This window comes from Zootoca vivipara, chromosome 10 (genome assembly GCF_965207765.1).
Source record: "Zootoca vivipara chromosome 10, rZooViv2.hap1.1, whole genome shotgun sequence".
Lineage (NCBI taxonomy): Eukaryota > Metazoa > Chordata > Lepidosauria > Squamata > Lacertidae > Zootoca > Zootoca vivipara.
In genome coordinates this window covers 39,727,387-39,742,349 of record NC_142593.1, presented here as the reverse complement: position 1 = coordinate 39,742,349, position 14,963 = coordinate 39,727,387, and the positions used below count along the sequence as shown (strand labels likewise).

General features: G+C 43.1%; 1 protein-coding gene across 3 annotated transcripts in view; it reads left to right on the top strand.

Moving 5' to 3' along the window:
* Positions 1-14,963, top strand: part of RAB3C (RAB3C, member RAS oncogene family) — a 112,485-nt gene that overhangs the window by 36,544 nt on the left and 60,978 nt on the right. For all 3 annotated transcript variants that reach the window (XM_060280283.2, XM_060280282.2, XM_088652732.1), the window contains exon 3: positions 10,206-10,324. In XM_060280283.2, the coding sequence (XP_060136266.1) occupies positions 10,206-10,324 (119 nt within the window). The remainder of the gene's footprint in view (positions 1-10,205; positions 10,325-14,963) is intronic.

Below are 14,963 nucleotides of genomic sequence, written 5' to 3'. Positions count from 1 at the left end.
ACTCTACCCTGTGGTCCTCCAGATGTTGCTGAACTACGACGGATGGGGGTGAAATCAGTTCAGTTCACATTTAAAAGAGAGGCTACTTAAACTGCACTTTTAAAAAAACTATCTGAGCTAACACATAGCCGCCCTTCAGGATTCCACATTCTCCAAATTTTGTGATACCGTCCTCCAGCTAAGCAATGTGTACATAAATGCACATACTAGTGACAATTGCATTAAGCCAGAGGAAATTGCTTTCCAAAATGCCTATTGGGCAGAATTGCAAACAAAGCTGTGTATATTAAGAGGGATGTGAACTAAAATGCTGATCTTTTTAATGATATTTTGTTTTGTGTGTGCTTTTTAAATCACAATCTGATGTGGAGAATTGAATTTAAGATTGTAAAAATAAAAAACGGAGAGAACATGAGGTTAACCCATTCTTAACTATGTCCCTTCTGCCCTAGTCGGCATGGCCAATAGTCAGAATGATGTGAGTTGTCATCCAACAACATCTAGGCTCACAGATTAGTCAGCCCTGCTCTAAATCACACCCTCTCCTCACCACTTTTCAGATTTTCATTTGTGATCTATACCTTCCATTCCATCAAATGCCTAGCTTGGTCTTTAATATCGGTACCAAATGTAAACACAACGTCTTCCATTATTAGTCCCCTTCCCCACCTTTTCCTCTTTCTTCCCTAGTTTTGTGTATTTCTATTTTTCAATCCCATGCCCAATTTCCTTTACATGTTTCAGAATTAACTACTGCACAAACTATATCTGTCTCATAATTCACAATGGGGAGACAATCCAGAGAACTCATTTCTGTGCAAAAATAAAAGTAAAAAAGTCAGAAGGAACAGGTTCGGTTATAATGCAATTCCCTGAGCAAGAGAACCATAAAACATCCCTTTAACAGGCTTCTGCTTCATTTTTTAAAAATAGCAAACTTATAATTCATATCCCACAATCCATTGCTGCACCTGCTGCTTTAAACTGATAAGAAGAACATAAGTACTGTAAGTGCACAGCCTTTTCTCTTATCAGAGAAAACTAGGCTTGAGAAATATGCCTGCTTGCTGTCAAAAGAGGCATGCTTGTAGTCAGGCAAGGGGAAATGTTATCAACGTATTTCAATAAAACACATCTGTTTGGTGTCATGCCAGTTTGCCAGACCCGTGTGCCAACTCGGCGCACCTGGATTCCTGAGAGAAAATTTGTCACCTTGCCAGTTGCGGCGCCCTCTGAAAGGAAATATTTGGGCCTTGGAAAAGTCTGCTCCTCATTCATGAAATGGTGGTTACTGTCAGTTCCACATTCATTCATACGGAAGTGTCAACGCCGAGATTTCAGTGAGCAAATGAACATGAGAAAATGGCGGGGGGAGACATCCTCCTATTTGAGCAGGAAAGGCCATTGACACATTGCAGGCGTCTCCCTTTGCTATGTGTGCAAAAACCCACATTCAGTTGTGATATTTAGGGAGGGTGGAATGGGATCTGTGATCTCAACCTGCATGTGACTATTTTTCTGGTTTTGTTATTAAGCTGTACAAACTACCTGTTGGTAATTCTACCACCCTTACATTGGGAGGGGGGAGCGGCAGCCCGGGAGAAGGAATTATCTCTAGCAGCCTCTGAGTAGCAGGATTCCCTCCCCATAGAGATGCTTCTGGCATCTTCATTGTATGGCTTTATGCTGAAGACATGTCTCTTTACCCTGGCCTTTGACATCTAAAATACATGTTTTTACGACCCACCATAATCTTGCGACTGATTTGTTTTAAACTGTGAATATCATAACTTTAAGTGGTTTTAACCTGCCCTAGGACCTTATGGTGAAGGATAAGAAAGAAATTGGAATATTACTATTATATGTAACCACAATATATGCTTTTAAAATACATCATCTTTTGCTGGATGATGAAGATTTAGTTTTGCATAATCTAAAAGTAGATTTCTGAACTGTGTTCAGAACTATCCCTTCTCTCTTGGGATAGATGAATCTATCAATTTCAGTTTCTCTCCATTTCCTCATTTATCCATTCTTAAATTCAGTTTGCCCCATTTCCTCATTCATTTGCAGTTTAAAAGAAATAGATCAGTAGACATTTTGTGCTCATGTTACCATGTACAGTTTTGAAGTATGAATTAAGGAAGTTCATTTTTAAAAGAAAACTGAGCTACTTTCTCCCCCATCCTGTATTCTGAGGCAGTTTGTTCAATACAGTGTTTCTCAAACTTGGGTCTCTAGCTGCTGTTGGACTACAAATTCCATCATTCCTAGCTAGCAGGACCAGCGGTCAGGGAGGATGGGAGTTGTAGTCCAACAACACCTGGAGACCTGAGTTTGAGAAACAATGATTTAATCGCTCTTACCATGTTGAATAGTTCTTACTACTAGGATGTGTTTCGAAATAATTAGCCCATGCATCCCCACGCTTCGGCCCTCCAGATGTTTTGGACTACAACCCCCATCATCCCTGACCATTGGTTCTGTTAGCTAGGGATCATGGGAGTTGTAGGCCAAAACATCTGGAGGGCCGCAGTTTGGGGGTGCCTAGATTAGCCCAAAGCACCTCCATTGGAATTTCTGCCCATTTGCTTTAGTCCTGGCCTCCTGCCCTCTGGATCAACAGAGAACAAGTCTGATCCATCTTCCCCATGACAGTCATTCAGATATTTCAGGACTGCTATCATGGCCGCACATCCTGTTCAGTATTCGGTCGAGTCACATTATGAATTTTCATCCTTTCTCAATTTTCACACACTCCAAAGGCCAGTACTTTAGAAATTAACAGAAGCTGTGACAGAGATCCAGCATTTGGATAATACCTAATTAAGACTTTCTCTTGGGTCCACATTGAGCCTCTCTATTGACCTTTGTAAATCAAGAATTTCTAGACAACATTCTGGTTTGGCTGTATCATTAGGCAGAGGGAGAGAAGGTAAGAGTAGCAGCACCCTTGACCATTGTGCCTGAGCACCCCTGGCCATCCTCATCATATTACTTCCTGGTGCTCCCATACGATTATATCATTAATTATGCCCATCCTTTTATTTTCTTAACACAAAGTCTGGAGCAGCTGCTAAAATTGCCTCACGGAAGGGAAGCTGAGCTCCTGCCAGACTTACTTTGAGGAGAAGGTGAGAGATCAGGCGAGAAAACCAAAGGCATTCAGCACATCTGTGAAGGAAAACAAACCCCCAGCCCTCCTGTATGGCAGGAACACATCTATTTTTGGGTTATCAAGTGTTCTGCGGACGGAAGAGCCAATATTAGAAACTCCATCAAATTGCAAGAACCTTTTGAGGTCACCAAAGCCAAACAACAAGAGCAGTGCCCTCATTGGATGCTGGTTCTCTTATAGGACATAATAACCTTTGTGGGGAGGAGGTAAAAAAGAAGGGAGGGAGGGAGGGAGGGAGGGAGGGAGGGAGAGCTCTACAGTTAAGACTGAGCAAAGCAACATTTTAAGCATGAACTCCCAGGACCAAACTTCACATTTCACAGATGGCGACATTTTTATTCTCAAGACTAGGGTGTATGTATTCATCAGGACTAAAAAAGACCTCAGGGTTGTGGGTTCAAGCCCCATGGTGGACAAAAAAGATTCCTGCATTGCAAGAGGGTTGGACTAGATGGTCCCTTCCAATTTTACAGTTCTATGATTCTGTGATCCTAAAGATTAATATATTTATTGTGGAATGAGCCGCAGGGTATGTACTTTGTGAAACTATGAGTTCTTATTCCATTCTGGAATAAACTTGTTCGTCTTTAAAATGCCATGCAACTTTTAAATATTTTTTCCTAAAATAGGGTCACACATTCACATTCTGCCTTATAAAGCACTCATATGCCACTTGAGCAGTCCTGGCTTCCCACAAAGAATCCTGGAAACTAGTTTGCGAAAGGTGCTGTTAGGAGACCCCATCACAGAGTTATAATTCCCAGCACCCTTAGCTACAGTTCCCAGGATGCTTTGTGGGGGGCATGACAGTAAATAGTCTAAGAGTGTACCTTATCCACGGTGTGAATGTGACTTACCATAGTTATCATTCTGGAGATTATTGAGAATCTCTGAGTCAAGATGCAGCTCTTGTCCTTCTAGAGTTTTTAAATACACTACAAGTTATGAATTCCTGTAATAATAATTGCATTGGGGGTTTTTTATGGCAAAAGCTTTCATGGACTAGAGCAGGGGTCCGCAAACTTTTTCAGCAGGGGGCCGGTCCACTGTCCCTCAGACCTTGTGGGGGGCCGGACTATATTTTTTTGGGGGGGGATGAACAAATTCCTATGACCCACAAATAATCTAGAGGTGCATTTTAAATAAAAGGACACATTCTACTCATGTAAAAACATGCTGATTCCCGGACCATCAGTGGGCCGGATTTAGAAGGCAATTGGGCCGCATCCGGCCCCCGGGCCTTAGTTTGGGGACCCCTGGACTAGAGTGCACTTCACAAGATGCTTGAAAGACTATCCCTAGCTGGCAGCTTTATATATAATTTGGTATAGAGGAAAAATTACAAGTGTTATAAAGAGTGGGATTAAATGGCATTGGAATGCAAAAAGGACAGGCAATACTAGTCAAGTATGCAAAATAATTACAACCTCCCCTTCCTACCCATGGCATTGAGACTTAGAACAGCATAGTCCCAGAGTAGAAAGCACTGAAGCAAGGTGAACCAATGACTTGAAGCCATTATATATTGGGGGATGAGAGCTACCGTAAACCCTAGAAATTAATAAACGGTAGGATTTTGATTATTTAGAGTATTGAAGGGAAGATTGCAGCCCATGGCAAAGTACAAGCTATGCTTCCTTTCCAAGCCAGGGCCTCACCTGGGATTATAGGTGCTAGTAAGGGGGCCCCTGGGTCCTCCAACGCCCATAACATGGAGGGGCCAGGCACCCAGAAAATTTTGTGCCAGGGCTGTGTGCACACCCTACCATGGCTCTCCTCCTCCTCTCCTCCTCCCAGGTCAAACCTGACCCGGGAGTTGAGCTGCAGCTAAGAACAAGGGAGCTGGCAGCTCCCTTGCACACACAGCCCTGTACAGGAGTGAGGCGGCGCTGTGGCAATGCAGCTGGCTCTACTTTTCCTCCTCCTCTCTGCCCGGTGTAGGAGAGGGGCACCGACATGCTGCTGCTGCTGCCACGACCCTCCTCCTCTCCATCTGAGCAGAGCTGAGGCTGGGTGTGAGGGAGCTGGCTGCTCCCTTGGGTGTGCAGCCCAGTGCAGGAGAGGGGTGGCAACCCTGCTGCTGATGCCTCTCCTCCACTCCAACCCGATCAGATCAGACCTGATCTGAGAGCGCAGCTCCTGCTGGAACGAGGAGCCAGGCTCCAATGAGGGAGCCTGTGGGAGGGAGGCACCTGGTCGCGCCCCCCTCTCAAAAATGTGCCTGGGGTCACTGCACACCGACTGACAAGCGTGTGTGATATCAGGCATGCACGCCAGCAAACACAGCCTTGGACACCCAGAGGCATTAACATGACAAAAGGTGTTGATGGCCCACCTAAGATGAATCTTGGGCCTAGGGCTAAGCAGGCAGAAGATTGCCATGGTAACAACTGTGTGTGAAGTGGCAGGAAAAGAGAATCTTTAGCAAGGTGTGCAGGGAAGAAGAAGAAAGGAGTAAAAAAAGGAGGGAGATTCATATTGAGCAGGATGGCTGGGAGAGATGCCTTGGACTCTGGTGCTGCACTGCTATGAGGAACAAGCCCAATTTGAGGTGACCATACTGTAAGATCTGGACTCCCTTCATGCAGAGTGAAGGTGTAAATAGGTGAATAAAGCATATTTCTTAAATCTACGGCAGTCTCCACTGCAACTTCAATTCTCCAAAGGAGCACAGACTCTGGGTGAGTGCCTGGAACTCCCGGGAATATTGCTACTGCTTGGCAGAGAGTGGGGCTGGCACCCAACTCCTGCAACAATATAAAATACAGAACTGCCAGTTCTAGCCTTTGCTAATCTTGTTTCCTTTATTAAACCCATTTTTCCCCCTTATGCTTTTCACTTCAAAACATGCTGTGTGTTGAAATAACGGGATTTTGTGGCCTTTGGGTTGTTTTTTGTTTTTGCTGGATTTGTGCTGTTGCTGGCATGATCGGAGGAGCAGAGAAGAAAGACTACTCATTTATTTTCATTTTGCAGGCACTTAATGGAGCAGATGCCCCATGGTGCTAAAGGCTAGTACAGCAAATGAACCTGTATTTTACATGTACTACTACCAACTGCTGGGGGTTCACACGATTGGTTATTCCTCCATACAAAACAGGTGAAAATTCTTTATCCAGGAGAATAATAATATATTATTTATACCCCGCCCATCTGGCTGGGTCCCCCCAGCCACTCTGGGCAGCTTCCACTCTGGGCAGCTTTTGTACTTCTGCAAATCTTGGGGTTTCCTGAGCACACCAATACCTCTCATTTGGCATAATAATAATAATAATAATAATAATAATAATAATAATAATATATTTATACCCCGCCCATCTGGCTGGGTTTCCCCAGCCACTCTGGGCGGCTTCCAACAGAAATATTAAAATACAATAATTTATTAAACATTAAAAGCTTCCCTAAACAGGGCTGCCTTGAGATGCTTTCTAAAGGTCTGGTAATTGTTATTCTCTTTGACCTCTGGTGGGAGGGCATTCCACAGGGTAGGTGCCACTACAGAGAAGGCCCTCTGCCTGGTTCCCTGTAACTTGGCTTCTCGTAGTGTGGGAACCGCCAGAAGGCCCTTGGTGCTGGACCTCAGTGTTCGGGCAGAACGATGGGGGTGGAGACGCTCCTTCAGGTATACTGGACCGAGGCCGTTTAGGGCTTTAAAGGTCAGCACCAACACTTTGAATTGTGCTCGGAAATGTACTGGGAGCCAATGTAGGTCTTTCAGGACCGGTGTTGTATGGTCTCAGCAGCCGTTCCCAGTCACCAGTCTAGCTGCCGCATTCTGGATTAGTTGTAGTTTCCAGGTCACCTTCAAAGGTAGCCCCACATAGAGCCCATTGCAGTGGTCCAAGTGAAGGGATTTAGGATGCCCTTCTTATGGACAAACTAGTTCTCTGTGGATCTTTCTTCTAGCATGTAGGAATGTTGGCACATGGATCCCTATCTGTACTTTGGGGGTTGGCACACGAATTCCCATCTGTACACCACCCCCCTCACTCTGCGTCCAGTGAGTTCCCACCACTGGCATGTACACACAACATTAGCCACAACACACACCTATCCTCTTGTTTCTTGAGAAACCCTTTTACAGTGGTACCTTGGTTTATGAACACAATTGGTTCCGGAAGTCTGTTCATAAACTGAAGCGTTCATAAACTGAAGCGAACTTTCCCATTGAAAGTAATGGAAAGTGGATTAATCCGTTCCAGACGGGTCCGCGAAGTACTTAAACTGAAGCGTTCATAAACTGAAACATGGGTGTAATTGGTTCCGGAAGTCTGTTCATAAACTGAAGCGTTCATAAACTGAAGCGAACTTTCCCATTAAAAGTAATGGAAAGTGAATTAATCCGTTCCAGATGGGTCCGCGGCGTTCATAAACCGAAAATTCATAAACCGAGGTGTTCATAAACCGAGGTTCCACTGTACGTCACATGATCACTTAAATACAATATGGAAATCAATGAGGAAATGTCTGGGAAACAGAATAAACTGCCATGTGAATGCAGCGCGCTCCAGCTCTGATATTAGGACAATGTCATGAGAAAAAATGGAAATTGCAGGCTGATTCAGATCTGGCAACCTGTGCAACTCAGGTTGATTCACGGTCCCACCAAGGCAACAGTCCTGTGCACATTTCATAGAATCATAGAGTTCGAAGCACCCAAGGGTCATCTAGTTTACTCTTTTTTTTAAAAAAAGTATTTTTTATTAAAGATTTCTTGGTTTACAGAGGTATATGCAATGTTTCTTTTTCAAGCTACATTTTCTACAGGCCAGTTTCATTTGTTGAGACATTAGAGTTACATTAGGAAGAAAAGGAGGAGGAGAGGTGGAGGGGGGCCATAGTGGGTGGGGGTGGGGTCGGCTGGCGATGTTTCTATTTTCCTTGATGTATGTGTGGGGTTTTGTGTCAGTGTCGCTTGTGCAGGTTCTCTTTGCTATTCGCTTGTGTTCCTTTGGTGGTGAGAGAGGTTGAGGTTGGCCTAGGGTGTGGTTGTTTGTTTGTGGTTGGCTCTGATGGTCTTTGTTTTCATGTGTGATTGGGGTACGTGTGTGTTTTTGAATCAGGTTAGCCAGATTGATTTGTATGCTGTTGGTGGATTCTTGTCGTTGTCTTGTTGGGCTGTGTGTGTGATAAAGGGGAGCCTTACAGGGGTGAAGGCATCTTCTTCTATTTGTCCCCGTGTCAGTTTCAGTTTATTGGTTAATTTTTCTAGTAAGGCTGTTTCCCATACTATTTGGTATCATTGGTCCATGCTTACTCCTGTGTCTGGTTATGCTGTTTCTGGTTGCTGAAAGTAGGGGGTTATGATGTTTATTAAACTTGGACAACTTGCTCCTAAGTAAGCATTTATGGGATCAGATTTCCAGACCGTAATCCAGTGCATATATAAAAGGAAGTTATCACCACTGAACACAGTGGGACTTGCTTTTCAGTAAACACTATTGTGTCTGACTATAAATATGTGTTTGTTACCACCATGGATGCGCATGGATCATTACTGCAGGATATCTATCAAACAGCCACCATAGTGCAAGCATATTTGAAACTATTTCATATATTCCTAGCTGGTACTAGAGCAAATGAAAAGGCTCCATCGAAGATCCTTATGTATTTCCCCCTGTTCATCCAGGAAGAAGATGGATTGCCATGGTAACACCATCATGGAACAATAGGTCAAGTTTTTATCAATATTCGCCAGGCTTGTTCTGGTAGATTTTGCTTAGAAAGTGACTCTGGGCTAAAAGGCAGACCATTACATTTTGGATTTAAAGCTAATCTGATCAGTGGGTAAATTAGGACCAGTGAGCAAGCAAGATTGAATTGATAAACGAATTGGTTTTTACATAGGGCTCAAATTGCAGTTTAATGAGGAACACCAACATTGTTTTACAGCAAGAAATGTAAATGAAATATGGAAATGGATTATCCCATGCTTTTCATTTGCATAAAAGTCAGGCATAATGAAAGCAACAGAAGGGATAAAAACTGTGCAGAAAGATTGTTCAGGGAAATATTAGCACATTATTAACTGAAATCATTTTAGTGATATTAAATACTTTAGAGTCTTGTGGCACCATAAAGACTAAACCCACAATCGTTCTTGCTTATAAAACTTGTGCTTAAATTAGTCTTTAAGCTGCCACAATACTGTGGTGTTTGCAGCGACAGACTAACACGGCGATCCTTCTTGAAACAAAATATTATAGAGTTTGAATGTGTTTGGAAACAATCAAAAGAGAATTGAGGTTTGTTTAACAACTGGCACAATAAATGAAGCTTAAGCACCCTGTTAACATTCTCTGGGTACAATCCACCAGGAAGATTTCCTGTCCAACAACCAACTGAAATGAAAGAAAATTTTCTTTTTGATGTGAGCTGCAGAACTATGGGCAATGCTGAGAATTTCCTTCCTTGATTATACCCATGTAACAATTTTTGAGAGTGAACACAAGTAATGGAGGAAGGGATGGAGAATGGGTTTGATATAAAGGCATATGGTTCACAAAGCTGTTTGTTCACTGTATATGTAAACTGACATGAGGTGGAGAGACCTTGAACTTGTGGGCCAAACCTCCTCATTTGCCCAGGGAGGCCATTTTGGGGGAGTCACACCCACTGCCCTACAGCTGACGTCGTACATGAGGCAGGTAAGTGGGGCTTCAAAAGAACATTTGGAAGCTTAAAGTGAGCTCCCACTTGCTCAGTGAGGAGGTTTCCATTCAGTGGAAACCATGTCTTCTTCCCATTGTGGCTCTTTGAACTGCTAAAAACCAGAAGTTCAAACAGCAGTGGTGGGGCTGTTTGAAGGCCCCTTTTAAACAGGCCCACACCGCTCTGTGAATCTCTAATTTTCACTGTCATTATGAAATCAGGTGCCTGGTTTATATAAAATATAATTTCTATACTGCTTACTTGCCAAAATGGTGCTTCTAAGCGGGAAGTATGATTGCTGTTTTTTTTTTAATTTAAAAACCCCCAATACTTTTGACAACTTGTAATCACAACTGTCTATATTTAATTGTTTTAGGACACAGCCGGTCAAGAGAGATATAGGACAATTACAACAGCCTACTATCGGGGTGCAATGGGCTTCATTTTAATGTATGACATCACCAATGAAGAATCCTTCAATGCTGTGCAAGACTGGTAAGTCAAATTTGGAATAGAAACAAATGGGAAATATGGATAGTGAACTTGGCAGCCGGGTTCCTGTTGTGACTGTGAAATATCTCAGAGACTTGCTCTGTAGGAACAGATGCAAGTTTCCTAACAAATTCTGGCTTGCCATCATGAATTTGATTTTGAGAATATTTTGCGTTTTTGTTGTTGACGTCAGTGTCAAGTTTCTAGTTCTCACATTAAAAGCTTCAACTCCACTCACTACCGTGTTTCTCATATTATAAGACATGTCTTATATTTATTTTTTCCTCAAAAAAACACACTATGGCTTATTTTCAAGGGATGTCTTATTTTTTTTCCTCCTCCTCCTGCCGTGGCCGGCATTGCTGCTGCGCCTATCACTATGTCTTATTTTCGGGGTATGGCTTATATTCCTTGAATGCTTAAAAATCCTGCTATGGCTTATTTTATGGGTATGTCTTAAAATATGAGAAACAGGGTACAGTCCAACTTGAGTGACCGTCTCCGTGCTGTGGTCACATAATGAATCCATTATAAATTGCCAGGTTTGATGTGATTAAGCTTAAGAAGGTTTAGGAATGTGTCAGTATATTACTTTTTAATTCCTGTGGGGTACAAATAAAGTTGGCAAGAAATACTTGACTTCTGAAGATATTTGAGATAACCAGGCATTGAATGTTGTGTGATTCTAAGCTTGGTCTACTGAGATACCTTGATGGTGTAATTTGTATTAAGAACAGTGACTGTGTTAAGGATGTTTGGGTAGCAGTAAAAAAAAAATATCAGTGTTTGAATCATATTTTTTCTGTATTTATCTATACTGTATTTTAATTGCTGCCTTTCTTCTGCGTGCCACACAGAAAACTTGTGTCATTGTTATTATTTAGAGGGCGCCACCTATGCACTTGATGTTTCACAAAGAGCAGGTAGAAAGTAGCATCAAGGGGCTTGAAATCTAAAATAGAAATTCAGAAACAACCGAAGGAGGAGTGAAATGGAGACCTGGGTAGCCAAGGGAAGAACATGTGATGGCTTCAATCACAGTGCTTCTGCTTGGTACAACAGGCACTAGGGAGGTGATTGAAACGCTTCCTGGAAAAGTTGAATTTTGAGAAGGGACCTTTGTACCTTTCCCAATCTCCTCTAATGGTTCGGCTTCTTCCTATATCTAGAGTAGCCACTGGTTTTATACAAATTGGAGACCCCGCCCCCCCTTCTGCTTCACTGACCTTCCGAAAATTGATTTCTTCAGCAAAGTTTTGAGCTTAACCTCTCTTGTCTCCCCTTGCTTGCTGATGCTCCCCTGCTATCTGATTCTCCCTAATCTCTTCCTCTCCTTTCATCCCTGTCTAATGCCAGTTTATAAGTCTTCTGGGTAGGGATGGAATAATTTTATGTTCTGTACAGGGCAGAATACCAGCAGTCAGAAGCAGACTTGACAGAGCATATTTATTCTAGAAAGTGTTGTTTTAAAGCCCAACACTTTTCAAGCAAAATTCGACTCTTCATCAGGGGAAATTTCCATTGCACTCTGATTTCAGAAGGCTCTCTAGTATATGTTCTTAATTCTTGCAATGTCATAGTATGACAAAGCAGTATGATTAAATATCCCTCTTGTGCAGATTTTTATTTATCTTTTTATTTTCTATATTTCTCTCATGCACTTCAGACAGTTACAGTCTCCCTAAGTGACTCACATCAGTTAGAGAGAGAGACAGGCCTTACCACCTGACTTACAAGCTAAAATGAAATGACACAAAAGGGAATGAAGGATCAAGTCTTCAGGGCCAAAACAAAGAGATGAGCTACAAGCAATTTAATCAAGTTCAGGCTAGGCTGGTCTTCCCTTGTTGGTGTTCTTGCTTGAATCGCAACTGGCTGATGGATGGGGCCAGAGGGTCCCCTTTTCCCTTGCTTCTGCAGTTCCAGGGCAACTGGAAGTTGAAGTTGGCGGCAGTTGAAGTTGAAGTTGACGTTGACGTAGGTGGCGCTGTGGGTTAAACCACAGAGCTTAGGGCTTGCCGATCAGAAAGTCGGTGGTTCAGATCCCCACGACTGGGTGAGCTCCCGTTGCTCGGTCCCTGCTCCTGCCCACCTGGCAGTTCGAAAGCACGTCAAAGTGCAAGTAGATAAATAGGTACTGCTCTGGCAGGAAGGTAAACAGCGTTTCTGTGCGCTGCTCTGGTTCGCCAGAAGCGGCTTAGTCATGCTGGCCACATGACCTGGAAGCTGTACGCCGGCTCCCTTGGCCAATAATGACAGATGAGTGCCGCAACCCCAGAGTCGGTCACGACTGGACCTAATGGTCAGGGGTCCGTTTACTCTTTCTGGTAGGAAATGGGAAAACAAGCTCCCAGTAGATGCATCAAAGAAGATGGATGGGGTTTGTTTGGGACTCCACATCTGAACGCTGTCTCTTCTCCATCTTCAGGGAATAAGGTCTTCCGAAACACAAAGGAGATTGGAGAATTTTGCTCAAATGTGCTAGCTATGAGAACCATTTCCCAATGTAATCTTAGCTCTATTCTGTTAGTTGGCAGCACAGGACAGACTGCTGCCTGTGCAGTAGAGGTTGCCCATTAAAAAAGCATGTTTTCCAAATATAAAACAGAATGGCACAATTAACTTCAGACTGTTTAATCTAGGTAGCTGAGTGCTCTTATAATGTGTTCTTCGAGCAACAGACACACAGTCAGAGTTTCCCCATAAATTTATATTTCTTAAGAAAATATAACAAATGGAAAATTAGTGGATAATTGCAAAGGCAGCTCTAGAGACGAAAGACTTCGGACTCTGAGAAGGGCAGAGGTGTGGGAATTGTAGGTGTAATTAAAAAGGTGGGGGGGGGAGAGAAGACAGAATGAAGATTTATACATTTCCTTCTTTATGCTTTGTCCAAATATCAGAGGTAGGCATGGAGAACCTTGCTGTCAATATAAATCCAATAGAAAAGATAAATAGAAAGGAAGGCTTTATTAAAGTGGAGTCCAGTGAGAGTCAAAATGAAGAAAAAGAGTGCTCAAAGCAAGGATTCCAGTCTAAGGCTGTATACTCATGGCAGTTTGTTCCATTTTCCTGATGTTTCTCTGTTAATTTGTAAAAGTAAAAGTCCATTCCAGAAACATAGCTGGGTATTGCGGGGCATTCCTTTCCATGTCATTTGCAATGAGATACCTTTCCAGAAGCAAAGAATGCAGAAAAGAATGCTAAACATGCACTATATTCCGCTATATTTCTGTATGTGGGTTTTACATCATGTGAAAGTGTGAATATAATGTGGAAATTAACAGAAACAGAAACATTGGGAGAACAGAATAAATGGAGCCTATGTCAGACTTAAGTTAATCACGGCGAAATCATTTTCTGGAATTCCCTAGAATTAGGGATTCAGAGTGGGCAAGAAAATAAACCAAGTCAAGAATCTTAAAACTTAGTTAAACAGATGCTCGAACGATTATGGAGAGGGGTTGTCTCTCTAGCCCTCTTCAGACATTCAGCTTCATCACAGGAGGATTAAATGTGTGTGTAGAGCAGTGTTTCTCAACCTTTTTTGGGCCACGGCACACTTGTTCCGTGAAAAAAATCACGAGGCACACCACCATTAAAAAAGTTAAAAAATTTAACTCTGTGCCGCCCTATATTATAATTATGACTGTAAGAAACACTTGCCAAATATTGCTTTCCGGCGGGTCAGTGATGTGTATTGGCAGCCGCCAGGCTCATTTGCACTGAGCTTTGGGAAAGAGGAGGAGAAATATTGCTTTCTGGCGGGTCAGTGTTGCCTATTGGCGGCCGTCAGGCACATGACAATGCAAATCGCCCTTCTCGTTGCCGCACGTCGATGCACACCAGCCAGCGTCTCGCGGCACACTAGTGTGCCGCGGAACAGCGGTTGAGAAACGCTGGTGTAGAGAGCCCAGTGGGTATGCTGCTTCTGCCACAACACCTCCTGTGTGCCAGCTATGTCCCCTCCTCCCCAAACCTTCACTAGTTTAGCCTGAAGGTCTGAAGAGTCCTTCTCATTATGATCAGCTGAAATCAGCTAGAAGCCTCTGTGTGACCAGGAACCCTGCATTATCAGACTTTGGTGCATGTTTTGCACACACGTTTTATCCACGTCATAGAACCTAATAAGTGCTAGGCTCCTTAATCTGTACTTTCATTCAATATGAATGGCTTGCATTATTTGCTTCAGCTATTGTGTGGATAGCTGAGCAGAAAAACTCGTGACAGGCACCGTAGGTGGTCACCAGGGTCACCTATAAATGGCTTAACAATTGTCATTCAGAGAGCTTGTGGCAAAGGCAGAATCTGAACCAGGAACCTCTTCAGTTGCAGCTCACTCTTGCCCGCTTGGCTACTCAAGCAACCTTGGTCCATTGCAGGCGAACTTCGCACACTGGGTGCATTGTGCCTTGTTTCGATGAAGGCTTCTCCTCCCATTTTATCAAATCCTTCTGTGTCCCCAGTGGCATCATTCCAATGCTGGGAAAATATGTGCTTTTCAGCTCTGCTGCCTATCATTCACTGGGCACTCTGTCTCATTAATGTTTCAACGTTTGCACTTTTGCTTCCCATTGATTATTTATAGAATTAAATCCAGTGCTCTGCTAACACAGAGCAAAGGCTGAGAGGAGCTACACCA